General features: G+C 40.6%; 1 protein-coding gene across 4 annotated transcripts in view; it reads right to left on the bottom strand.

Moving 5' to 3' along the window:
- Nucleotides 1-23,995, bottom strand: part of pcgf5b (polycomb group ring finger 5b) — a 186,225-nt gene that overhangs the window by 37,396 nt on the left and 124,834 nt on the right. For all 4 annotated transcript variants that reach the window (XM_060842367.1, XM_060842364.1, XM_060842365.1 and 1 more), the window contains exons 4-7: nt 20,876-20,931; nt 17,653-17,712; nt 8,738-8,883; nt 5,035-5,133 (exon numbers count right to left, since the gene is read on the bottom strand). In XM_060842367.1, the coding sequence (XP_060698350.1) occupies nt 5,035-5,133; nt 8,738-8,883; nt 17,653-17,712; nt 20,876-20,931 (361 nt within the window). The remainder of the gene's footprint in view (nt 1-5,034; nt 5,134-8,737; nt 8,884-17,652; nt 17,713-20,875; nt 20,932-23,995) is intronic.

Raw genomic sequence — 23,995 nt, 5'->3', positions numbered from 1 at the left:
TAGTATTGTGGGGTGGACTTAAGAGTGAAAAAGAGAAAAGACGGGAATGGGATAAAGAAGTTAGGGAAGACTTGAGTGCTGAAAGTGAACAAAGAAATGATCCAAAGTGATCCACTTCCAATGGGATTATGACTCAAGTCGGAACAGGACTAGAAACCTAACATCGTGGGTTTTAAGGATTTTACTAGTCACAGGGTGGGTAAAGGAGAGGAGGTGTAACAGTTGTGGTCAAAGATAGTATCATCGCCCTTGAATGAGATGGAGTTCCTGAATCAGAATCTGGATAGGAGCATATTACTGCGGATGCTGGAATCTGTACTAAAACAGAAAATACTAGAAATCAGAGTAGATCAGCATCCATGGAGGGACAGCAAGCTAATGTTTCAAGTCTAGATAAGTCTTCTTCAGAGCTGACGTCAGCTTGCACTTTCAGAATCTATCTAGTTGGAGGTGAGAAAAAGGGAGTGGTGACTTTGTTCAGCATTTATTACAGACCCCCAAAGAGTGAAGAGGAAGTTGAAGCAGCATTTTTAGGCAGATCAGGCAGGACAAGTAGAATTGAGATACGTAATGATTTCAATTACCCTATCATAGACCAGGAGAAAGGTAGAGTGTGGGGATGAAAGAGGAGAAATTCTTGTAGTATGTGAAGGAGAACTTTTTGGAACAGTGCATTTCCAATCCTTCTATAGCGAGAGTTGTGCCAGATCTGGTCCTTGGAAATGAGGCAGGCTAAGTGGAAAATGTCAGAAGTGGGGAGTTTTTGAGAAATAGCATTCATAATATAATAAGATTCAATATAAAATTTAAAAAAGGATAAAAATCATTGAATGATTAAGATTCCAGATTAGAAGATAGCAGATTTTAGGGTTCTAACAGTGAATAGAAGCAATTTGATTGGAAATGTGTTTTGGTGGATAGAACACTGGATTAAAAACAGTAGAATTTCAAAAGAGTGATGAATAGGTGCAAGCTAGGGACATTCCATGAAAAGTAAATGCAGTGTAACCAAAGTTGGGGCATTCTGGATGACTGATGATATTGATGAAAAAATTAAGAAAGACAAAGAAAGCAAATGATGCATATTGGAATACTAACAACAATAGAAATCAGGAAGAGTATCTCAAATGCATGAGAGAGGCTAAGGCTAGAATAAGGAAGACTAAGAGAAAGCATGAGGAAAGGATAGAAAGCTGCACTAAAACAAATAGTAAAATGTTCTTCAAACATATTAATATTAAAAGATTAGTGAAGGATAGAGTGGGGCCAATGAGAAATAAGCAGGGTAACCTACTCACTAAAACAAAGGGTACGTCAGAAGTATTAAATGAGTACTTTGCTTCTTATAGAGTCAAGAGATGCACAGCACGGAAACGGACACTTCAGTCCAACTTGTCCATGCTGACCACATATGCCAACCAAATCTAGTCACACACCCCTCCAAACCCTTCCTATTCACATACCCAAGCAGATGCCTTTTAAATGTTGCAATAATTCTATTAGATTTAAAATAGTAATGGAAAAGGATAGACCAGATCTAAAAGTTGAAGTTCTAAATTGGAGAAAGGCCAACTTTCAAAAACTGATTGGGGGCAGATGTTCGCAGGTAAAGGGACGACTGGAAAATGGGAAGCCTTCAGAAATGAGAATCCAGAGAAAGTACATTCTGTTAGGGTGAAAGGAAAGGCTGGTAGGTATAGGGAATGCTGGATGACTAAAGGAATTGAGGGTTTGGTTAAGAAAAAGAAGGAACCATATGTCAGGTATAGGCAGGATAGATCAAGTGAATCCTTAGAAGAGTATAAAGGCAGTAGGAATATACTTAAGAAGAAAATCAGGAGGGCAAAAAGGGGACATGAGATTTGTGTGGAGCCGCAGAAAATGGGGAAGATACAAAATGAGTATATTACATCTGTATTTACTGTAGAAAAGGATATGGAAGATATAGAACGTAGGGAAATAGATGGTGACACCTTGAAAAACGTCCATATTACAGAGGAGGAAGTGCTGGATGTCTTGAAACACATAAAGGTGGATGAATCCCCAGGACCTGATCAGGTGTACCATAGAACTCTGGGAAGCTAGGGAAGTAATTGCTGGGCCTGTTGCCGAGATATTTGTATCACTGGTTGTCACAAGTGAGGTGCCGGAAGACTGGAAGTTGGCAAATGTGGTGCCACTGTTAAGAAGAAACCCAAGGAACTAAAGACCGGTGAGCCTGTCGTTGGTGGTGGGCAAGTTGTTGGAGGGAATCCTGAGGGACAGGGTGTACATCTATTTGGAAAGGCAAGGACTGATTAGGGATAGTCATCATGGCTTTGTGCATGGAAAATCATGTCTCACAAACTTGATTGAGGTTTTTGAAGAAGTAACAGAAGATTGATGAGGGCAGAGCGGTAGATGTGATCTACATGGATTTCAGTAAGGTGTTCCCCATGGGACACTGATGAGAAAGGTTAGATTTCATGGAATACAGGAGAGCTAGCCATTTGGATACAGAACTGGCTCAAAGGTAGAAGACAGAGGATAGCAGTGGGGAGCGGCTTTTAAGACTGGATGCCTGTGACCAGTGGAGTGCCACAAGGGTTAGTGCTAGGTCCACTACTTTTCGTCATTTATATAAAGATTTACAAGGATGCTGCCAGGGTTGGAAGATTTAAGCTATAGGGAGAGGCTGAAGATCCTAAGATCCTGTTGTAATATGAGGTAACCTTCTTTGCTGACCACTACAGCTCCAATTTTGGTGTCATCTGCAAACTTACTAACTACACCTCTTATGCTCACAAACAAATCATTGATATAAATGATGAAAAGTAGTGGGCCCAGCACCGATCCTTGTGGCAAATTTTACCAGTACTGTTATGGACAGATGCATTGGTGACAGGTTAACTGGTGAGAACTAAGTGGGTTTTTCCTTCTTTTTGATTCCCACACCACTTGCCAGAGATCCAGTATAGAAGCTATGATCTTAAGGACATGTCCAACTCAGTCAGTATTGGTACAATTAAACCATTCTTGGTAATGGACATTGATGACCTACATCCAAGTACATTCTGCACCCTTGCTATTCATAGTACATCTTTCAATTGGTATTCAACATGATGGAATACTGATTCATCAATGGAGTGAAATGGAAGTAGTTGTTTATGGTTATAGCTGGGGTTTTCTTGCACGTTTTTGATTGATGCCATGAGACTTCATCGGATCCAGAGTCAATGTATAGATTCTCAGAACAAGTCCTTCTCATCTGTATGTCATCATGACCACCATCTTTGATGGTGCTGACGTTTTCTTAGACAGGATATACCCAGGGATGGTGGTAGTGATCTCTGGGTCATTGTGAAGGATGATTTGGTGAATATAACTACATCAAGTTGTCGCTTGACCAGTCTTGAGTTAGATCTCTCTATCACTTAACTACAGCAGTGGCATTGGTTACTATTACATAGAAAGAGAAGTACAAGGGTATGTCGTATAGTCCCTAGAATTTATTCTCATATTCATTGAGATCTTGGCAGATCCGTGTCCCAACTCCATGAACCCGTCTTTGTCCAGTACCTCATAATATCTTTGGATAACACAAATCTATCACTCTCAGATCGAAAATTAAAATTGATTTAGCATAAGTTACTGTTTGCAGAACAGAGTTTATATTTCAGTCTCTGGATGTAGAAATGATCTGGGTCTACTTTTTGAAGGATTCTGGTGAGATGAAGGGGAGAGGGGGGAAAGGAGAACAAGCATAAGCACAGATTTAGGGATGGGGATTTATTCTTGGAGCTTTGTCCCACTTTCTCTGCTATACCATGCTATACCCCAGAAACTGTATGAAAGGGACAAGGGAAATCAAGCCCAAACTGTTTTTATTTCCTCTTCTAAGATCTTTTGTAACAGCAGACTTGTTATTAATTATCACAGGAAAATGAAATCTAAAGTGATGTTTTCTGTTCTATTTATTGCCATTACTCTATTCCTGATTGGTTACAAAGTTATAAATATATCAGTAATGTGTGTCAACAATATCATCTATGCAGCAAGTTCACACTGTTGCTATCATGAATCTTTGTTTCTCAGCCTCCCTTGTAACAATTATTATGAGGAAGGGTTTTGTGCATTCCAGAATGGCCTACTTCACATTAAGGCCTATTTCACGTTAACGAGGGCTGGCACTTTGGACTCTGGAAAACACCCACATTTTAAATGCAATTGCACATTCTATCAGTTGAAAGACGCAATGGTGCATTGGTTGGTTTCTCCTCAATTAAATGTTTGCTTATCTTTTCCTAATGATGACAGCGACCCTTTACATTTAAATGCTTCAAATATTCCTACTATAATCCTAGATTAAGAGTCAAATCACTTGTTGCGAGAAACGTAAACGCAGAAAAATCAAAAAATACCGTTTCCTTTTAAAATGAGTTTAAACCAGTTTCGTAAATCTCAGCTACCAAGATAAGTAAATGCAGGATCATCTTTAAAAATAGCTGTGCACAAAACCATACATATATTTGAATAATTCCATTGAATAACTCAGAATAGTACTGATGAAGACTGACAGATATGCTGATTGAATCAGATATTGGATTCTCTTCCAATCTTCTTCGTTGAATCAGAAAACACCACTAAGCAATAATTCAGTTACTTCAATCTTATTAGGCATGGGAGAGGCACCTAAAAAAACAAATTTACATTCAAGCATATTTTGCTTTATACTTAGACTGTTGTGTCAACTAGTGTCTGTATGCACCATGATCTCATCAGGCACATTGGTCTGATCATTCAAAATAAGGATTGTTATCTTCAGCTTTACATGCAGCCTCAAAATGTCTGTAAAACAAAATTCTATTTTAAGGAGATGAATAAAATTTTCAAGACAGAGTCAGAATATCAGGTGTCTGTGCGTATTGAATGAATGGACAACTAAACTAAACTAAATGGACTGCACTGGTACTCTTTTCCCTAATGTGTACATATGCAGACTGAGCAAAGGCTCACAAAGTTAGACATTTAGCCTATGGTCTTTTGCAATCTCACCTCACAAGTGCTAGGAAGTTTTAATTTCAAACTCAGAAATTTTTTTATAGTTCCCACTGTGACTCTCGTTGAGCAGCGAATAAATTTCTTCATTAAGCCCTGTTGAGACAACACAAAAAGAATCCTGTGAGCAGCCAAGGTCTATTATACTGGGCATTGCAGTTTCTATTTCTTACACACTGAATCTTCAAATTCTGATAACCATATGTTGCAGAAAATAAAACATGCTCACTGTGGCTATTCAGGAAAAGAAACAGAATCGACCAGTGACCAGTGGTAAAACATAATTGTGTTCTATTGAAGGTACTGCAATAAAATTAATTGTCTTCTAGATACTTCTTATCGTGCAATGTGATATGCTGGATGGCAATAGACCGGGAAAATACATTACTGTATGAGTTCTCCAGCTCTTCTGGCTTCAAGAGCAACCTGCTCCAAAAGTGTGTCATAGCTTTCCTGGACAGATTGACCAAAAATGAGAAGGGCTTATGCCCGAAATGTCGAATCTCCTCTTCCTTGGATGCTGCCTGACCTGTTGCGCTTTTCCAGCAACACATTTTCAGCAAAAATATCTACCAGCTCCTCTGTGGTCTCTTGACTTTCTAGTTACTTAAAATATGAAAGGGAAAATCTACCCATAATACACCATCTCAAACTGTTGCATCAGGATTTACTGCATCATGAAAAAAACAATAAACTCTAGGAATCATTGTTGACATGTAAAGTACAATATTTGAACTTGTTGAGTATTAAAAAGCTTGCCTGATTAGATTAGATTCCCTACAGTATGGAAATAGGCCCTTTGGCCCAACAAGTCAACACCGACCCTCTGAAAAGTAGCTCATCCAGACCGATTCCCACATCCTAAATTTAAATCTGACTAATGCACCTAACACTATGGGCAATTTAGCATGGCCAATTCACCTGACCAGCGCATCTTTGGACTGTGGGAGGAAACCGGAGCACCTGGAGGAAACCCACACAGACACAGGGAGAATGTGGAAACTCCACACGGACAGTGACCCGAGGCAGGAATCGAACCCAGGTCCCTGGCACTGTGAGGCAGCAGTGCTAACCTGAACCACCATGCTGCACCATACCTATAACCAAAGATTTTGTTAATTTAAGGCACAGATGTTCTTTTAGTTGCAGGACTGTGTGATTGTTAAGCATTTAAAATGAAGAGCTGAGGAACTGCCACGGGTATCCATGCTCACAAACTGTTTATGAACTCATTGGGATGACACACAATCCTTCTGTCTGTCTGCAGGGAAACCTCCAAAGTAGAAAAGTTATTTTCTCCAGTCAATTGTTTCTTGTATTGCTAACATTGAGAAAAAGGACTTAGTAATTTGGATAGAATAGCTGACAACACAAAAAACAGACAACTAAACGTATCTTCTTTAGCTGACAGATGAAAATAGCAGAGCTCGGTACAGATATCATCACTGTTCCTCTTGACAGAAGTATTCACAACTGGAGGAAGCACAATATTGGGAGCCTCACCCCCTTTAAGGAGGAGGCTGCTGAGATGCTAGGAGAACCGTGACCAACCCCACATGATCTGGATAAACAGGACGATGCCCCTAGTCTGTTGCTGATAAACAGATATGCAGGACTAATTCCTGAGACATTACTTAGAGAAGCAAATATGCATAACCATCACCAAAGTGCTTTTATTCTTCACTGCGGCTCTCTGCAGTATGTCCAAGACTACAAAGAGGAGACAGCCTATTGTCGGCTCCACCTTTAGCAGCACCTCTGATTTAGAATTCTTATAAGACCCATTATCACTTCAATCACATTTTTCCACCATCAGCACAGATATATTCACCTCAGCGGGTGCATATTCCAGATTCGGCTTGGAGTCACAATCTGATTGATGCATCACAGACACATGTCCATGGTTGATGGAAGCTGTGACAGCCAAAGTCCCTGACATTCAGGTACTTGTTGCAGAAGAGACACTTGCTAATTCTCTTGTGGATGGATGACAAGCCTCAGGAATCAGAGGCCTGATGGGGATGCAAAGACAGGGAAACAATCTGACAGAAATGCCAGAGTGCAAGCACACACTAAAGTGAAAGGTCGAGGAGTCTGTCCAAATTCTCTCTGCTTCAAGTTCTGTCATGTAAGTGCTCGGCTGTCTCCAAGGAAAGGGTGTAACTGCACTGGAGAGTCAGACCCAACAGAGGCTGCCAGATATGTACCAGACCCTCACTCCATCACACCAGCCATGGCTGCCATGTAGTAATGGCTAGGTAAGAGGCTGGGGGGTGCAGGCATCTCGACCTCCCTACAAATGGTCCTTCTCCGTGAGGAATAAGGGAGATACCATCATGCACCAATAGGAAAGAGGAAATCCAGCAAGGTACTCTGGAGAGTTGTTGCTCGGGCACTCCAAAGGTTCCCTGCTGCTTCACCTCACTTCTATCTGTAACCCCAGTTCGGCATCTAAGCAAGTTTGACCATGGAGGCTGCATTTTGGGGAACTTGTATTTGTGTAGAAGACTGTCAGCAGGCCAGAGCATTCCAGGTCTCGGACCATCAACGGATTCTCACTAAAGTAATCAAGGGTAACAGGGTACAGCAGTCAGCAGTCTGCCTGTATCACGGCTGTGGGTAGGGGGCCTGCATCTAGGCATAATGGTATGTAAAGAAAAGCAAGACATTTTAAAGGCATAAAGATAGCACAGGTTTTTAACCGCTATATTGAAAAAAAAACAAATAAAAGCAAGATTGGAGGGTCAGATCCAACAAAATACGTAGTGGCCACCAGGTATGTACCCAGACCCTCACTCCATCACACTGGAAATCTAGAAACTAGAAATCTGGAGCACTGGAGAAACTCAGTAGGTCTGGTAGAATCTGTGAAGAGAGACATTTTGAGTTCAGTATGATGGACTGGTGAGATGATCTTTTAATGACATGCAAATATATGCAAAAGGGGTGCTTAAAATTTGCTGTTGAGAAGGTCAGCCCACTTCTAAAGTTCACAAATATTATGCCACTCATTATAAGGACGGCATGTGATTAGCACTGCTGCCTCACAGTGCCAGGGACCTGGGTTCAATTTCTGCTTTGGGTGGTTGTGTGGAGTTTGTACATTCTCCGCATGTCTGTATGGGTTTCCTCTGGATGCTCCACTTTCCTCCCACAATTCAAACATGTGAAGGTTAGTCAAATTGGCCATGGGTAATTTGCCCATAGTGTCCAGGATGTGTAGTCTAGGTGGACTAGCCACAGGAAATCTGGGATAGGCTCGTGGGGAAAAGGTGCTGGGCCTTGGTGGGATGCTCTTCACACATCCAGGATTAGGATCTGATTTTCTGTCTTGGGCAAAATTAAGTTCCCCTGCCTTACTTTGTGCTTTGGGAAGCGTCGCAAGATTCTACTCGCTATTTCTCGTAAGCACTTCCTAAGCAAAACAAGCATTGAAATCACTATTACATTACATGAAGAGTTTAGAAATAGAGGGAGATGAAAACAGTGTTGTACTGTTAGAATGGACAGTCACAGCCACTATCGTCTGGCAAGATTCTCAGTGACATTTGTCCCCATCATCACCTCTACATAAATTCTATTGCAAGCCTCAAAGGCACATCAAAATAAACATGTTAATACATTATACATTGTTTTAACATTCACTAAGAGTACCCCGTTTAGAGTAAATTCATAAATGAAAGAAACGATGTCTCAATACCTTTACAGTATTATCCCCTGATTGGCCATTGTTGCGAAGGCAGTCTAGGCAAATGGCAATCTGTGGATCACTTCTATGATAATCTTGATCTTCTTGGTCCTCTTCCTCATCTATTTTAGCTTTTTTGGCATTGGGGCCTTCATTATCTTTTTAAAAACACAATTATTTAAAAATATGTACAATAAATATGTCATCACAACAATTCTACCATAGGCAATTTTCTGAGGGGTAATATTTTATTTTCCAAAATGATCCATAACCTTGTTAAAATTTTGGAAGCTTACAGTCAAACATTCAATGATTGACATAAACCCCTATGTGATTGAAAGCTTGGTGATCAAAGTTAATTAGCTGAAAACAGATAAGACAGCAAGAAAATTGCATTACTGGTTGAATTGTCCATTCCTGCTTGTTAATCTTTGCTTATGGTTTAGAACAAAATAATTTATGAAAAGACAAATTATAGCAATTCATGTTGCATTAAAATTGTTTGTATGAAATGACTCATTGCTGCTGATACATTACACACATTGTCTGTGCAGGTGATCAGGGTCACCTAATTGCTTACAAATTTCCAAAGCAATTAATTATTCTTTATAAAGTTTCATCTTTATAGAATTCCATCCCTAGTATTCTTCAAATTTAAACCTCAGGAATTTGCAGGATACCATATATAAAATACAGCTTTAGTAACAAATACTAATTTGAAAACCTCAGTTTGATTTATCACACAGATTATGTGCAACATGAAAACATTAACATCAGGAAAAGGAGGGATCTTCTCTTGAGATTAAAGTTACAGCACAGTGCTAAAATTAAATATAAGAAGCTTTACATTGCACCTGGCCATTATACTAGACTTGGTGACATTTAATCAAATGTCTGAATGGATGATCACAGTATAAATATTTCCCAACACCAACAACCAAGCTTGATTAAAACCCAATTTATCCTCTAGCAGAAAATAAGGACTGCAGATGCTGGAGATCAGAGTTGAGAGTGTGGTGCTGGAAAAGCGCAGCAGGTCAGGCAGCATCCGAGCAGCAGGAGCATCTACGTTTCAATTCCTGCTGAAGGGCTTATGTCTGAAACATCGATTCTCCTGCTCCTCAGATGCTGCCTGACCTGCTGTGCTTTTCCAGCACCAATTTATCCTCTCCCTAACTTAAGAAAAGTATATTCCTTTTAAATGTTGTACTTTCTATCCATGTTCTCTTCCTCTCCTTTTTAAGTCCCTTCACTATTCACCATGGACCTACTGAAATTTCTATAGTCCTTTTGGATCAAAGGGTTGCTCTCTCATCAGGACAGAGATGACTGGTGGTGGTTTAACCTGAGGGTCATTAGGCATCAGGCAAGGGGAGAGGTTAAGAAGGTGGGACCTTTATGGTAACTTCAGTTGATGCAGGAACTGAGGCCATGCTATTGGAATCACACTGCACTGGAAACCATTCACCCAACCAACTGAGCTAACTGACTTCCCATGAGCTGAAAATGTGTTGCTGGAAAAGCGCAGCAGGTCAGGCAGCATCCAAGGAGCAGGAGAATCAACGTTTCGGGCATGAGCCCTTCTTCAGGAAACTTCGGATTTGTTGTAGGTACTGGTTGTCCTGGTTGGGTCCAAATTTTGCTGGTCTGAACGTAGTCCAGAGTCCGTGCAGGGTCAGTTGGTTCCATAGGCAGGTGCTGAGGAAGGAGATGTGACTGTGGTAGTGAGTCTGTTTGAGAACGTGGCTGAAGAGCTTCTGAGCAGAGGAGATGACCTGGGGTGTGCAGTGAGAGAGGGACTCACTGAAATCCTTGTAGACGGAGCAAGAGAGCTTCTTCAAGGAAGGCATCCTTGCAAGAGGATTCGCAGGAGGTTAAAATCTTCTAGGAAAAAGTAATGACTACAGATGTTGGAGATCAGAGCTGAAAATGTGTTGCTGGAAAAGCGCAGCAGGTAATGCTGCGCTTTTCCAGCAACACATTTTCAGCTCTGATCTCCAGCATCTGCAGTCCTGACTTCTATGAGCCTACTATGCCTCATTTGAATAGTAATATGAATAGAAATACCCATGAATGTATGAAATTGGAGCAGAAAAAAAATTGGAGACCATTCAGACCCTAGGTTCTGCTCAGCTATTCAACGTGATCATGACCAATCTGGTTGTCTTTCTAATACCATATTCTCATCTACCTCTCATTAACCAGTGATCCCCTTGCCTAACAAGAATCCATTCACTTCTGTGTTAAAAATATTCAATGACATGACCTCCGCTGCCTTCTGAGGCAGTACATGCCAAAGCTGCACGACCCTCTGACAGAAAAACATTTTCCTCATCTCTGACCTGAAAAGGTAACTCCTAACACTTCACTCAATGAAGCAGCAGCACTCTGAAAGTTAGCGCTTCCAACTAAACCTATTAGACTATAAGCTGATGTCATATGACTGCTGACTTTGTCCACCCCCGTCCAACACCAGCACCTCCACATCATGCCTAATTTTATAACAATGTCCTCTAGTTCTGGACTGATGTATGAGAAGAAACATCCTTCCCAAGTCCATCTTTTCAAGGTAATTCAGGATCTCACATACCTTAATTAGGTCATTCCTCATTCTTCTAAAATTCAGTAAAAAGAGGTCAGGTATGTCCAACATAAGACAACCTGCACATTCCAGATATCAATCCAGACAATCTCCTCTGAACTGCCTTTAATGCATTTAAATCCTTCCTGAAATAGGAGCCCAAAATTGCTCACAGCATTTGATATGCAGTCTCAATATAACTGAAACATAAAATCTTTAATTTTATGCTCAATTCCTTTTGTAATAAAGGAAATCATCCTATTAGCCTTCTTGATTATGTGTTATCGGCACACTAAGTTTTTATGCACAAGAACACCTAACTCCCTCTGTACTTTGGAATTCTACAGTTGTTCTTTGTTTTAAGTAATATGCTGTCTTTTTGTTCTTCCTGCCAAAGTGAATAACCTCGTATTTTCTCACATTATATCATATCTACCAGACTTTTGCTCAATCAACCTAGTAATATCCATCGGCAACTTTCTTTTCTCTTTTTCATGAAATGCCTCCTTACTTATCTTGGTGTCATTCAAGTATTTAGATACTGTGCCTTCTCTCCCCCCATCTATACATTGTAAAGTGTTAAGGTTCCCGACAAGTATCAAACTCCAGATGGACTTCATCTCTAGGTCTAAAAAGACATTATTGATGAGGTTGTGGATGCACTGGTGTTAATTTTCCAAAATTCCTTTGATATAGCTAAGGTTCCATCAAACTGGAAAACAGCAAATATACTTGTCAGATCCTGCCAATTAGACAAAGACCTTTAGACATACTCTGTTTTCTGCTGACCAACCAATCTTCTATCCATATTAATATGGTAAAAATGTGTTGTTGGAAAAGCGCAGGTCAGGCAGCATCCAAGGAGCAGGAGAATCGACGTTTCGGGCATGAGCCTTTCTTCAGGAATGAGGAGAGTGTGCCAAGCAGGCTAAGATAAAAGATAGGGAGGAGAGACTTGGGGGAGTGGAGTTGGAATGGCGTTAGGTGGAAGGAGGTTAAGGTCTGAAAATGTGTTGCTGGAAAAGCGCAGCAGGTCAGGCAGCATCCAAGGAGCAGGAGAATCGACGTTTTGGGCATGAGCCCTTCTTCAGGAATGAGGAGAGTGTACCAAGCAGGCTAAGATAAAAGGTAGGGAGGAGGGACTTGGGGGAGGGGCGTTGGAAGTGCGATAGGTGGAAGACTGAAAATGTGTTGCTGGAAAAGCGCAGGTCAGGCAACTGAAAATGTGTTGCTGGAAAAGCAAAATGTGTTGCTTCCACCTATCGCACTTCCAATGCCCCTCCCCCCAAGTCCCTCCTCCCTACCTTTTATCTTAGCCTGCTTGGCGCACTCTCCTCATTCCTGAAGAAGGGCTCATGCCCGAAACATTGATTCTCCTGCTCCTTGGATGCTGCCTGACCTGCTGCGCTTTTCCAGCAACACATTTTCAGCTCGGATCTCCAGCATCTGCAGTCCTCACTTTCTCCCATATTAATAATGCTACCCCTACACCGTGCGCTTTTATTTTCTGCAATAATCTTTGATGTAGCAACTCACCAACTGCCTTCTGGAAATCCAATTATTAGCACAGCTCCCTGAACTCTCCCACCCTCTATATGTTATTCCTTCAAAGAACTCCAATAAATTGGTTCAACATGATTCCCTTTTGACAAAACCATTCTTATTGCTCCTGATTACCTTGAGGTTTTCTAAGGTGCATTTCAATTTCTTTAATGACCAATCTTAATACTTTCCTCATGACAGATGTCAAGCCACCAGGCCTAGAGCTTCCTGTTTTCTGTCTATTATGAATGGGGGTTACATTTGCTATGTTCCAGTCTGGTTGAACCTTACCTGTATCTAGTGAATTTTGGAAAATTAACACCAATACATCCACAACCTCATCAGCAACCTCTTTTAAGGCCCGTAGATGAAGTCCATCTGGAGTTTGATGCTTGTCAGCCTGGCAGCTCCTTCATTTTGCTGAATACTGCTTCCCTTGCAATTTCCCTAAGTTCCGCTCTCCCTTCCACCCCAATTTGTACATACTACTGGAATACTTTTACATCCTCTATAATGAATACATAATTAAAATATCTGTTCATTTTATCCATCATTTTCTAACTTACTATTAACTCCCATGCTCACTCTCTAGATGATCAGTACTCACATTAATTATGCTTTTCCTTGCTAACGACCCATAGAAACTCTTGCTGTTTTTACATTCCTCCTAACTTCTTCCTAATTTTTTCCTCCTGATAAACCTTTTACTCATTCTCTGATGTTTTTTATATCCTGTCCATATCATCTAACTGCCATTCATCTTTGTGCAATTATATACATTTTCCTTAAGTTTGATGTTTTTCCTAACTTCTTTACTTAACCATGGATGGTGGATCCTACCTATAGAATTTTTCTTTATAGTAGAGACATACTTACTCCGAGTATTCTGAAAAATCTCTTTAAATACTCTGCTACAGAGTCCCTACTGATCGATCTCCTGGTCATGTATATTACTTTAATTCAGCTACCATAGCTTTCATTAATATATGATTGTCCTTATTTAATTTAAACTAGTCTTAGATACAATCTTCTCCTTTTCAAACTAGATGCCAAGTTTAATCAGTGGCTGCTACCCAAGTCTGCCTTTATTCTGGGATCTTTAATTAATTGTCATTTAACACAATACAAAGTCTAATATAACCTGACATCTGGGTAGCTTCAATATAGATAGAAACCACTGCTGTCCCTTTATCACAAGCCAATATTTTTTCCTGTCAGCCTTGTCCCATATTGTGATTCTTGTTAAGGTGCTGTAGATCACTCTCACTAGTGATTTCTTTCCCCTATTATTCCTCTTATATCTTAATCTCTTAACCTCATATCTATATCCTAATCTCTAAAGCCAAGGTGATTGTTAACTATTGCACTAATGCCATCCTGATTTACAGTGTTACCTCTCCACCATTAACTAGCTTACTATTTTTCTTCAATGTCATATACCCCTCAATATTCAGAACCCAAGTCTTATCGTCTTCCAATTACATCTTCGTAATGGCCATCAGATCATAGTTATTTACTTCAATGTGTACTATTTGCTTACTTCGTAATAAATGCTATTCCCATTCAGATACAGAACTCTTAGCAAAATTAATCAGACTTAAATCAATGCTTCCCTCTACTACTATCAGTAAGAGTCAAGAGCTTATTGCTGGGAAAGCACAGCAGGTCAGGCAGCATCCAAGGAGCAGGAGAATCGACGTTTCAGGCATTAGCCCTTTATCAGGAATGAGGCTTGTGGGCCCGGAGCTGAAAGATAAATGGGATGGAAGGTAGCTGAAAAAGCGATAGGTGGATGAAGGTGAGGGAGGTGATAGGTCAGAGGGGGCAATGATGGACAGGTCTTGAGGGCAGTGCTGAGTTGGAGGCTTGAGACTTGAATAATGTGGGGGGAGAGGAAATAAGGAATCTGTTGAAATCCACATTTATCCTCTGTGGCTGCAGGGTCCCAAGGCAGAATATGAATCGTTCTTCCTCCAGGCTTTGGGTGGTAACGATTTGGCAGTGAAGAAGGCCCAGGACCTGCATGTCCTTGACGGAATGGAAGGAGAAGTTAAGTGTTCAGCCACAGGGCGGTGAGATTGGGGAGTGTAGGTGTCCCAGAGATGTTCTCTGAAACGATCCGCAAAATGGCTTCCTGTCGCCCCGATGTAGAGGAGACCACATCGGGTGCAACAGATGCAGTAGATAACATTGGTAGAAGTACAGGTAAATTTCTGATGATGTGGAAGGATCCCTTGGGACCTTGGACAGGGGTGAGGGGACTGGTGTGAGCACAGGTTTTGCATTTCCTGCGCTGGCACGGAAAGATGCCAGGAATGGGTTGTGTGGATCTGATGAGGGAATGGTCTTTCTGGAACGCTGATAGGGGTGAAGAGGGAAATATATCTTTGGTGGTGTGGTCCATTTGGAGATGGAAGTGGAGTAGGGTGTATGCGGAGGTTGGTGGGATGGAAGGTGAGGGCCAGGGAATTCTGTCCTTGTTTCATTGGGAGGAATGGGGCTCAAGGGCAGTGGTGCGTGAAATGGAGGAAATGCACTGGAGGGCATCGTCAACCACATGGGAAGGGAAGTTGTGATCTTGGAAGGAGGAGACCATCTGGGACTTTCTGAGGTGGAATTGGTTACCCTGGGAACAGACGTGGCGGAGACAGAGGAATTGGGAATAAGGGATGGTGTTTTTACAGGAGGTAGGGTGGGAGGAAGTGTAATCGAGGTAGCTGTGGGAGTCGGTGGACTTGTAGTAGGTGTTGGTGGTTAGTTGGTCGCCGGAGAGGTCCAGGAAGAAGAGGGAGGTGACTGAGATGGTCCAGGTGAACTTGAGGTCGGGGTGGAAGGTGTTGGTAAAGTTGATGAACTGTTCAAACTCCTCGTGAGAGCACAAGGTGTCGCCAATACAGTCATCGATGTAGCAAAGGAACAGGTTAGGGTGTTGTAGTTGTGACTGCACAAGATGGACTGTTCCATGCATCTGACAAACAGGCAGACATAGCTGGGTCCCATGTGGGTGCCCATGGCTACCCTTTTGGTTTGGAGGAAGTGGGAGGATTGGAAGGAGAAGTTGTTGAGGGTGAGAACCAAGTCAGCCAGGCAGATGAGGATGTTGGTGGAAGGGTACTGGTTGGGATGGCATGAGAGGAAGACACAGAGGGCTAAGAGACCTTTGTCCTGGCGGATCGATGTGTACAAGGACTGGATGTCCATGGTGAAGATGAGGCATTGGGGGATGGGGAAATGAAAATCTTGGAGGAGGTGAAGGGCATGGGTGGTGTCATGAACATAGGCAGGGAATTCCTAGACTAAGAGCGACAGGAGAGTGTTGAGGTAGGAAGAGATGATTTCAATGGGACAGGTGCAGACTGAGACAATGGGTCGACCAGGACAGTTAGGTTTGTAAATCAGCTTAAGCCCGAAACGTCGATTCTCCTGCTCCTCAGATGCTGCCTGACCTGTTGTTCTTTCCCAACAATACACTTTTGACTCTGATCTGCATTCCTCACTTTCTCCTACTGTCAGTAAGATCCAGCATGTCACCAGGGATTCCTGAATGTGAGCAATTTAGCTGAATCAAAGTGCTACAGATATTACTGAAAGAAATTAGATTAGATTAGACTTACAGTGTGGAAACAGGCCCTTCGGCCCAACAAGTCCACACCGACCCGCCGAAGCGCAACCCACCCATACCCCTATATTTACCCCTTACCTAACACTACGGGCAATTTAGCTTGGCCAATTCACCTGACCCGCACATCTTTGGTCTGTGGGAGGAAACCGGAGCACCCGGAGGAAACCCACGCAGACATGGGGAGAACATGCAAACTCCACACAGTCAGTCGCCTGAGGCGGGAATTGAACCCAGGTCCCTGGCGCTGTGAGGCAGCAGTGCTAACCACTGTGCCACCGTGCTGCCCGGTGATCTTCTGTGATCTTTGATCTTGGAATGCAATTGACTTGTTTCTAAAATAATTTCACAGTAGTTTTTGAGTCAGAGAGTCATACAGCACAGAAACAGACCCTTCAGTCCAACTCGTCTACACTGACCAGGTTTCTCAAACTAAATTAGTTCCATTTGTCCACATCCCTCTAACCTTTCCTATTTATGTACCTATCCAAATGTCTTTTAAACTTTGTAACTGTACCTACCTTTACCAGTTCCTCTGGCAGCTCATTCTACATGGGCACCACCCTCTGTGAGAAAAACATTGTCCCTTAGGTGTCTTTTAAGTCTTTCCCCACTCACTTTAAACTTATGCGCTCTAGTTTTGAACTCCCCTGCCCTAGGGAAAGGACTTTTGCTATTCACCTTATCCAAGTCTCTCATGATTTTATAAATCTCTATAAGGTCATTCCCTTAACCTCCTATGTTCCAGAGGAAAAAAGTCCCAGCCTCTCCTTACAACCCAAATCCTCCATATATTCAAGTCCTTGCTCATTATTTTCTTAAAGGTGGGAATTGTTGACTGTATAAGAAATTTCTTATTAGTGAGGAAGGAAACTAGGAAGACAAGTAAGTCTGCATTAACCACTTGGGCTAGTTCATATTCAGTAGCAGAAAGGTGCACATGGGGAAAGGTATCCTCAGCTAAGGGACACGGAACAGCTTAAGAGGCTGAGAAAGATTGATAATTTTAAGCCAAGAAATGTGGGGTGGAAATTTGTTAAAATTCACACATTTTAAGCTCCTGAAATACAGAGTTGGAATCATACTAGCTTTCCTCTCTACCAATGGCTACATTTATCAATCCTTTGAAAATAAATCAAGCTATTCCAAAGCTACAAGATCTTTACGTTAATTTTGTTAACATACCTTCTCCATTCTCTTGTGGTTTATTTTTTTTCCAGAATTCTTCTTCTTGCCGCTTTTCCACTGGCCAAAAGAACATAAGTATTTGCTAAAATTGTTAACAAGTTAAACAGTTATAAAGCCAACATGGTAAGATTTCACTTGATTGTATATCTTCAGGTGGAAAAGTAAGATCTCATGAGGACTTTTGTTTTGGCAAACATCACTAAATGTTAAACATCATAAGAAGAACTAAGGGGATGTTTTCATTTTCAACAAGCCAACTACTTTTTGAAGAATAAATTGCACCAAGTAAGGTACTGGGTGCATAGCAGCTTTCTTTCAAAGTTTCTATGCCATCCCAATGCACTAACATTGTTGAAAGAAAGGCATGCAATCAGGACACTGTTTTAATGTTGCTGTTCCCACTTCACAAGTATTGAGGTGGTCACAGAAAGGGTAGAGCAACAAATATTTTGTTAATCCAGCTTCAGAATGTGTAAAGTGCACCAAAATGGCACAGTGAAGCTTTTACACGTCAAAGGATACTTCGCATTTAATAATGTATCACAGTTACTTTTTAGGGCTGGAGTCTGCTAACCATTATGCAGTTCTCCAATAAATGGACAGCTTGCAGGCACACAAACTTCCAGTGGCAGCTCTGCCTAACACAACCTGAAGCATATTGGCGAAATAATTACTTGCTATTTTACATACCCATCTGACACTGTTGTATCTACTACATTTTGATTAATAGTTTAATCTCTGTAAATTTAACTTGCAGTTTCAATTTCGTGTGTTGAAAATATGTGTTCCAAAAAATATGCACACCTATTATTTTAACCAACTTACCAAACACTTACAATTCAGAATTTCCATTTTATAGCATGTGAGTGTTAATTTGCACAATGGAAGTAAACACATTTAGTGTATCAGCACGGTTATTGCAACTATTTTTAAGAAGGTACTTATAACTTCATCTCCTAAACAAACTTATAGGAAAGACTAATATTTATAGATTCCACAATTAGATGCTCAACTATATATACTGCACTTCTTGTGCGGAATTAACAGATAACTGCACCTTGAATGCAACTCACTCAGTGAGAACTGTACTGAGAACCATTTCTTCCTATTTCACCCTGGCCCCTTGCCTCCCCAAACTTGCCTCTCTTTCTCTCCAGTAAGCAGCAGGGAATATAACCTTGAAGCCATGCATTATACCAACTTGGAACTATGAGCAGAATATTTTAGGGTGGATTGATGGCTCACCACCCCTGTTATCCAATAGTCTGCTCTGCAGCTATGGTATACAGTGGGTGGACTTAACTGGTGGAAGGTGGGGATTCAGCTCCTCTGTGGAAAGAAATCCATTGGCTGGCAAATCTGCAGCTCCAACAAAACTAGCAACACCGAGAGTTTGGTAGTAGATGCTGCTGGGACCACTCTCAGTCTCAAAAAGAAAGTCCAAAGGGCCCCCAACAGAGGAAAATCCAAGGTATTGGACAGGGAGGGTTTTGCCAACTTAAGGTAGGTGGTGGAAAAGGGGGGTAGGGTGGATTTGGAGAGTAGATATATAGAACGGCTGGGGGTGGGGCAAAGTTTTGAACCAAACTGTAAAAAGCACCCTTCAGAGAGTACCATCCTTCTTTCCTATTAAAAATAGAGGTGTCTACTCCCACTTATCTGCCTATGCCAGCTATATAATAGCATGGGCAGCATATTATTTTAAGAAGCGCAACTGATCTTTAATAATATGTTTAATATGGCATGCAGGCTGCCAATTTCACAAACTAGTTCTCGGATGCGTTCAGGGAAGCTTGTTGGTAGGGCATTCATTCTATTTTATGTGGACCCTTCCAAGAACATGTCTGGCAGTGACATATAACCTCTGCCCTATATTGCTATTTCTTTACTGTGCGGGGTCACAATCCTGCAGCTTCCTTCCTTACAGCACTACGCCAAATAGACTGCATTAAAAAGGCAGCTTACTACCAATTTTTTCAACGGGCAATAAATTCTAGCTTTGTCAGAGTCCACACATCCCATCAATGGGAAAGTATCCTTCTGATCTTGCTCCACCATTCTGCAACAACGCTTTGTGACTGTAGTGATGAATTCAAGTTTTGTTTTGTAACGTTGCACAATATTTTTCTTGAATATCATCTAATCAAGACTTTGTATTTATTTGCACCCTTTTTTAGATAGCTAACCTTTGGGCTTGTTTTAAACTGGAAAGATGGCATAGTAGTAGTAAAGACATTGTAAAGGTCAAAGGGCTGCTTTCTACTTTGCTTGTTCACTTATTCATAAAATAATTCTTTAAAAACGTTAACAAGGAAAGAATGAATGGCCCCTTAGTATACCAAGTTGGTACTAAACCAGTTTCACAAAGAAGTGCCTTTTTTGTCAATGACATCAATAATTTTTACAGAAGAAATTAAGAATGTGAACTCTGCTCCAATATTTTCATTTTTAAGTGAATGCTGGTTTTGATTTCTGAAGTAGAAGGCAGTGTCATTCAAAAAGCAAATAATGCACTGCTTAGTAACAACCATATCTCAATTCAATGCAGCAAACTTTGCTTTAATATTTCACTAACAACAAATTTCAATCACAATCTGCTTAGGAACTATTGTAATTGACAAATTATCTTTGACAGAACAACTTTTGGAGGGAGTGCTGCAGTTGGCTGCATTGCCTATACTGGAATGTTTGCCTCAAAGAATGGTATAAAACATGCATTTCACATCAGTTTCTCTTCAGACAGTCAACTCCCAAGCTCAGCTTCCCTTCAAGGGAGAATTTAACAAAGACCAAGTGCTTTTCTCTGGAGAGACTGAGTTCCTCTGCCAGTCTGACTGGTACTGTCAGATACCTGTGCATGCTGTACGTGCACATTCGTTAACGGCAAATGAAAGCGACAAATAAATACTGATTTTAAAATTTGCTTGGAAAATAAGTAATGGGGCTGACACAGGGCTATTTATCAGAAGTATAAACATAAAATCTAAATCAACAATTGTCTCCGCAACTACTTAGAAATGGCTATTGTTTGTGATTATAAATATGTGTAATAATAACATGGTTAAATTAATAATTGTGCAAAATTTAATTTTCAAAAATATTTCTTGCATCATGCTGTGTATATAATCTTTATAAGTTATTTAATGGTTTTTTAAAATGGAATTGTGTCTATTAAACATTAGAAAGATCAATAAAGAGTTTTATGAGTGTGTTCACTTACTTTCCTTAAGACCAGGCACCAGCTTAAATATAATTTCTTCGAGCGTATTGTCCAACCTTGAGAAACCAGATTAAGAAAAATCATAATTGGCTCAAGAAATAATGCTATAACTACACAGTTATTAATCTCAAAAATTAATAAGGTTTCATACACTGTAATTCGGTTAAAAGGAGCAATCAATCAATAGATCTAATTCCTGTTTCTGATGGGCATATATCTGAACAGTGCCTGGCCACCCAATTCTATTTTGACTGGATACCATTGAGCTGCACAACAATTGCAATGCACAATTAACAGACCTTCCACTCTTTGGTATAGCGAAATTTAAAAGCTATTATCATTTTTAGGTAAGGGAGGCGGGACAATGGCAAGGAAGAGGCTTTACCACTGACTGGTCTTCATTTCTGTGGCCTCGTTTTTTTATTTGCACCAAGTCAAGGTGCATGTGCTTCACAGCAAAGTAGCCCATGCCCAGCTAAAATACAGTAAAGCAGTAAGAGACTCACTTCAAATGTTAGTATACCTGGAGGAAAACAGCACTTATTTAGCACTTTTTGCAGGCAGATTTGTTATTACATGGAACAGGTTATTCTGTCATGCAGAAAGTCTGATTTAGGCATCATAAAATAAATCTTTCATACGTTTGTACTTCATGAGCCAGCATTTGTTACTCATCTCCAATTGCTCTTTACAAAGTTGTGGTGAGCTGCCTTCTTAATCCACTGCAATCCAGAATGTGCACATACAGTGCTATCAGAAACTGAATACCATGAAATTTACTCTAACAACACTGAAGGAATGGCAATATAATTTCAAGTGAAAATGGTATGTCACTTGAAGAGAAACTGGTGAATGATGGTATTTCGATGTATTTGCTTCCATACCATTCTATGTACAAGATGGATGGATTTTCTCTTGTTTGAGATGATTCCTTGACTAGCACATGTATGGCATGAATGAAAGTTACCACTAAATGTTATCTATATCTTAGTGCATACGGACATGAATGGTTTCAATTTCTGAGGAATCACAAGCGAACACTATGCTATCATCAGCGAACAACTCCATTTCTGGTCTTATGATGGAGGAAAGGTCACTGGTGGAGCAGTTGAAGACTATTGGACCCAGGTTACTTCCCTGAGGAACTGGCTACTGTAATCTCCTGGAGGTGAGATGACTGACCTCCTACAACCATACCATCTTCCTTTGTGCTATGCATGACTCATCCCAATGGGGAGTTTATCCCCATTCCCATTGACTTCGGCTTTATTGGGGCTTTTTAATGTCATATGCAGTCAAAACAGTCAAGGACAATAACACTCACCAGCTTAATTTAAAATACTGTGTCCAGTTCTGGTGCTTTTGCACCATGCATGATATCAAGGCTACCAAAAAGATGCAGTGAATATACTCAAGAACAATTCCCTGTTTAAAGATACCTTAGCTAACCAAATAGCCTTAAAGATTCTTAATATATGTGCTATAGAGAATAACAGATTCACATTTGAGGTTCATAAAATAATAAATAAGGAGATTACGCTTTATGGACACTGACAAACTTTTTTGCTAGGTTGGAAGACCATGGATTATGCATATAAGTTAACCAACCTAAAAAGATTAAATAATTAGATGTTTGTTTTCATGCATCACTTCCTTCTAATCTTCAGTTTATGAGTTTTGAATGCCTACAAATACTAAAAATACATTTCCAAACTCATTTTTCTATTGTGTTTTGCACTTTGATCTGTTGTTTTGCTTTTCTCAGGAAACTACAGGACAGGACAGTTTAGATGGACCAGCCAATGTTACCTGTCTGACTGTCATGGCACCTATTTGTCTTGTAAAGATTTCTGTCAGAAATTCTGTCCTAGGAGGAAGGAAGGCATGTGGGGGATCTAATTGGGCAAATAGCTAAGATTTAGAATCTCAGTGATGAATGATCTTACCCAATTAAGCTCTCCATACGTTAACAGCAAGTCAAATTTCCCAAAGGCAAATGTCAAGATGTCTTTTCACATGCTTTTGCATCTCATGAATGCCTATTCAAAGGCCAGCTTGCAAGAATTAAGTTCATCTTCCCGATTAAATTCTGTGCAAGTGAGTAATTTAGGTTTTCAGCTACCAACTACTGATTTATCCTCTTTGGGAATGTTGATCTATGCCATGCCACAGTTAAGATCAGTTTGCAATATTCAAAGCTGCATAGAATAGGAAGGTAATCAAGGGAGGTGAGCTGGAATATAATGAACCCAGGTCAAAGACAGTGGTCAAGCATGAAGCCTGTCCGGTTAAAGGAGGCAGACTGACTGGGGATGTATGGAAGGGCCAGAATGCCTAACGGCAAACATCCACTCCCAGACCTTGAGTGATACCTATGGCTTGCAGGGAATGGATGTTTGTCCAGGCTCTTTAAATATGGTGATAGGGTCTCAACCATGGAAGGTACTGTCAGGGATGAGGATTTCTAAAGAACGCCTGTTGCAAAATCTTACTCATGCATCCATGTGTACTGAGTGGACAATAACGCAATCAACCAAGAACAGAACAGCGTGAAGTAGCGTGAAGTGATGTACACTTTTACGCCAGATTTTGGACTTAGGCTTTAAATTATAGACTTCTCTCAAAGTCTGAGTCAGAATACTAAAATTAAAAATAAATAAACTATTATCAAACAGGGAAAGTTTATGGAATATTTATTGATTATATTTTTTCAAGATGCATCAATCTCATCATGATAAATAGGTTTAGTAAAATTCCATCCTTGATCCTAGAACACCGAATCATCAAGGTGATTTCAGACAAATTTGGCCACACAGCTCACTGAACCGTTATCATCAAACATGATAATGGGCTCACAGTTCTCAGTGAGACTATAACCAAGCCAACCAACTACATCAAATTGGTGATAAATTTAAGCCGTCAACATCAGGATGACACAATCCTGACCACATACATACTTCCTCTTCTTCCCATCTGCCAAAAGGAAGCCTTGCTAGTCTGGGACTGAATAATTGACAATACCGCACCTCGACATATGAATGACCCCGTTCACGTACAAATCGGTTTACGAACAGGATTGTACGTAAAATTTTGTTTCAACGTACGTACGAAATTCAAGGT

The sequence above is a fragment of the Hemiscyllium ocellatum genome, chromosome 22 (genome assembly GCF_020745735.1).
Source record: "Hemiscyllium ocellatum isolate sHemOce1 chromosome 22, sHemOce1.pat.X.cur, whole genome shotgun sequence".
In the NCBI taxonomy this organism is placed as follows: domain Eukaryota; kingdom Metazoa; phylum Chordata; class Chondrichthyes; order Orectolobiformes; family Hemiscylliidae; genus Hemiscyllium; species Hemiscyllium ocellatum.
This window is presented reverse-complemented; position numbering and strand designations above follow the sequence as displayed.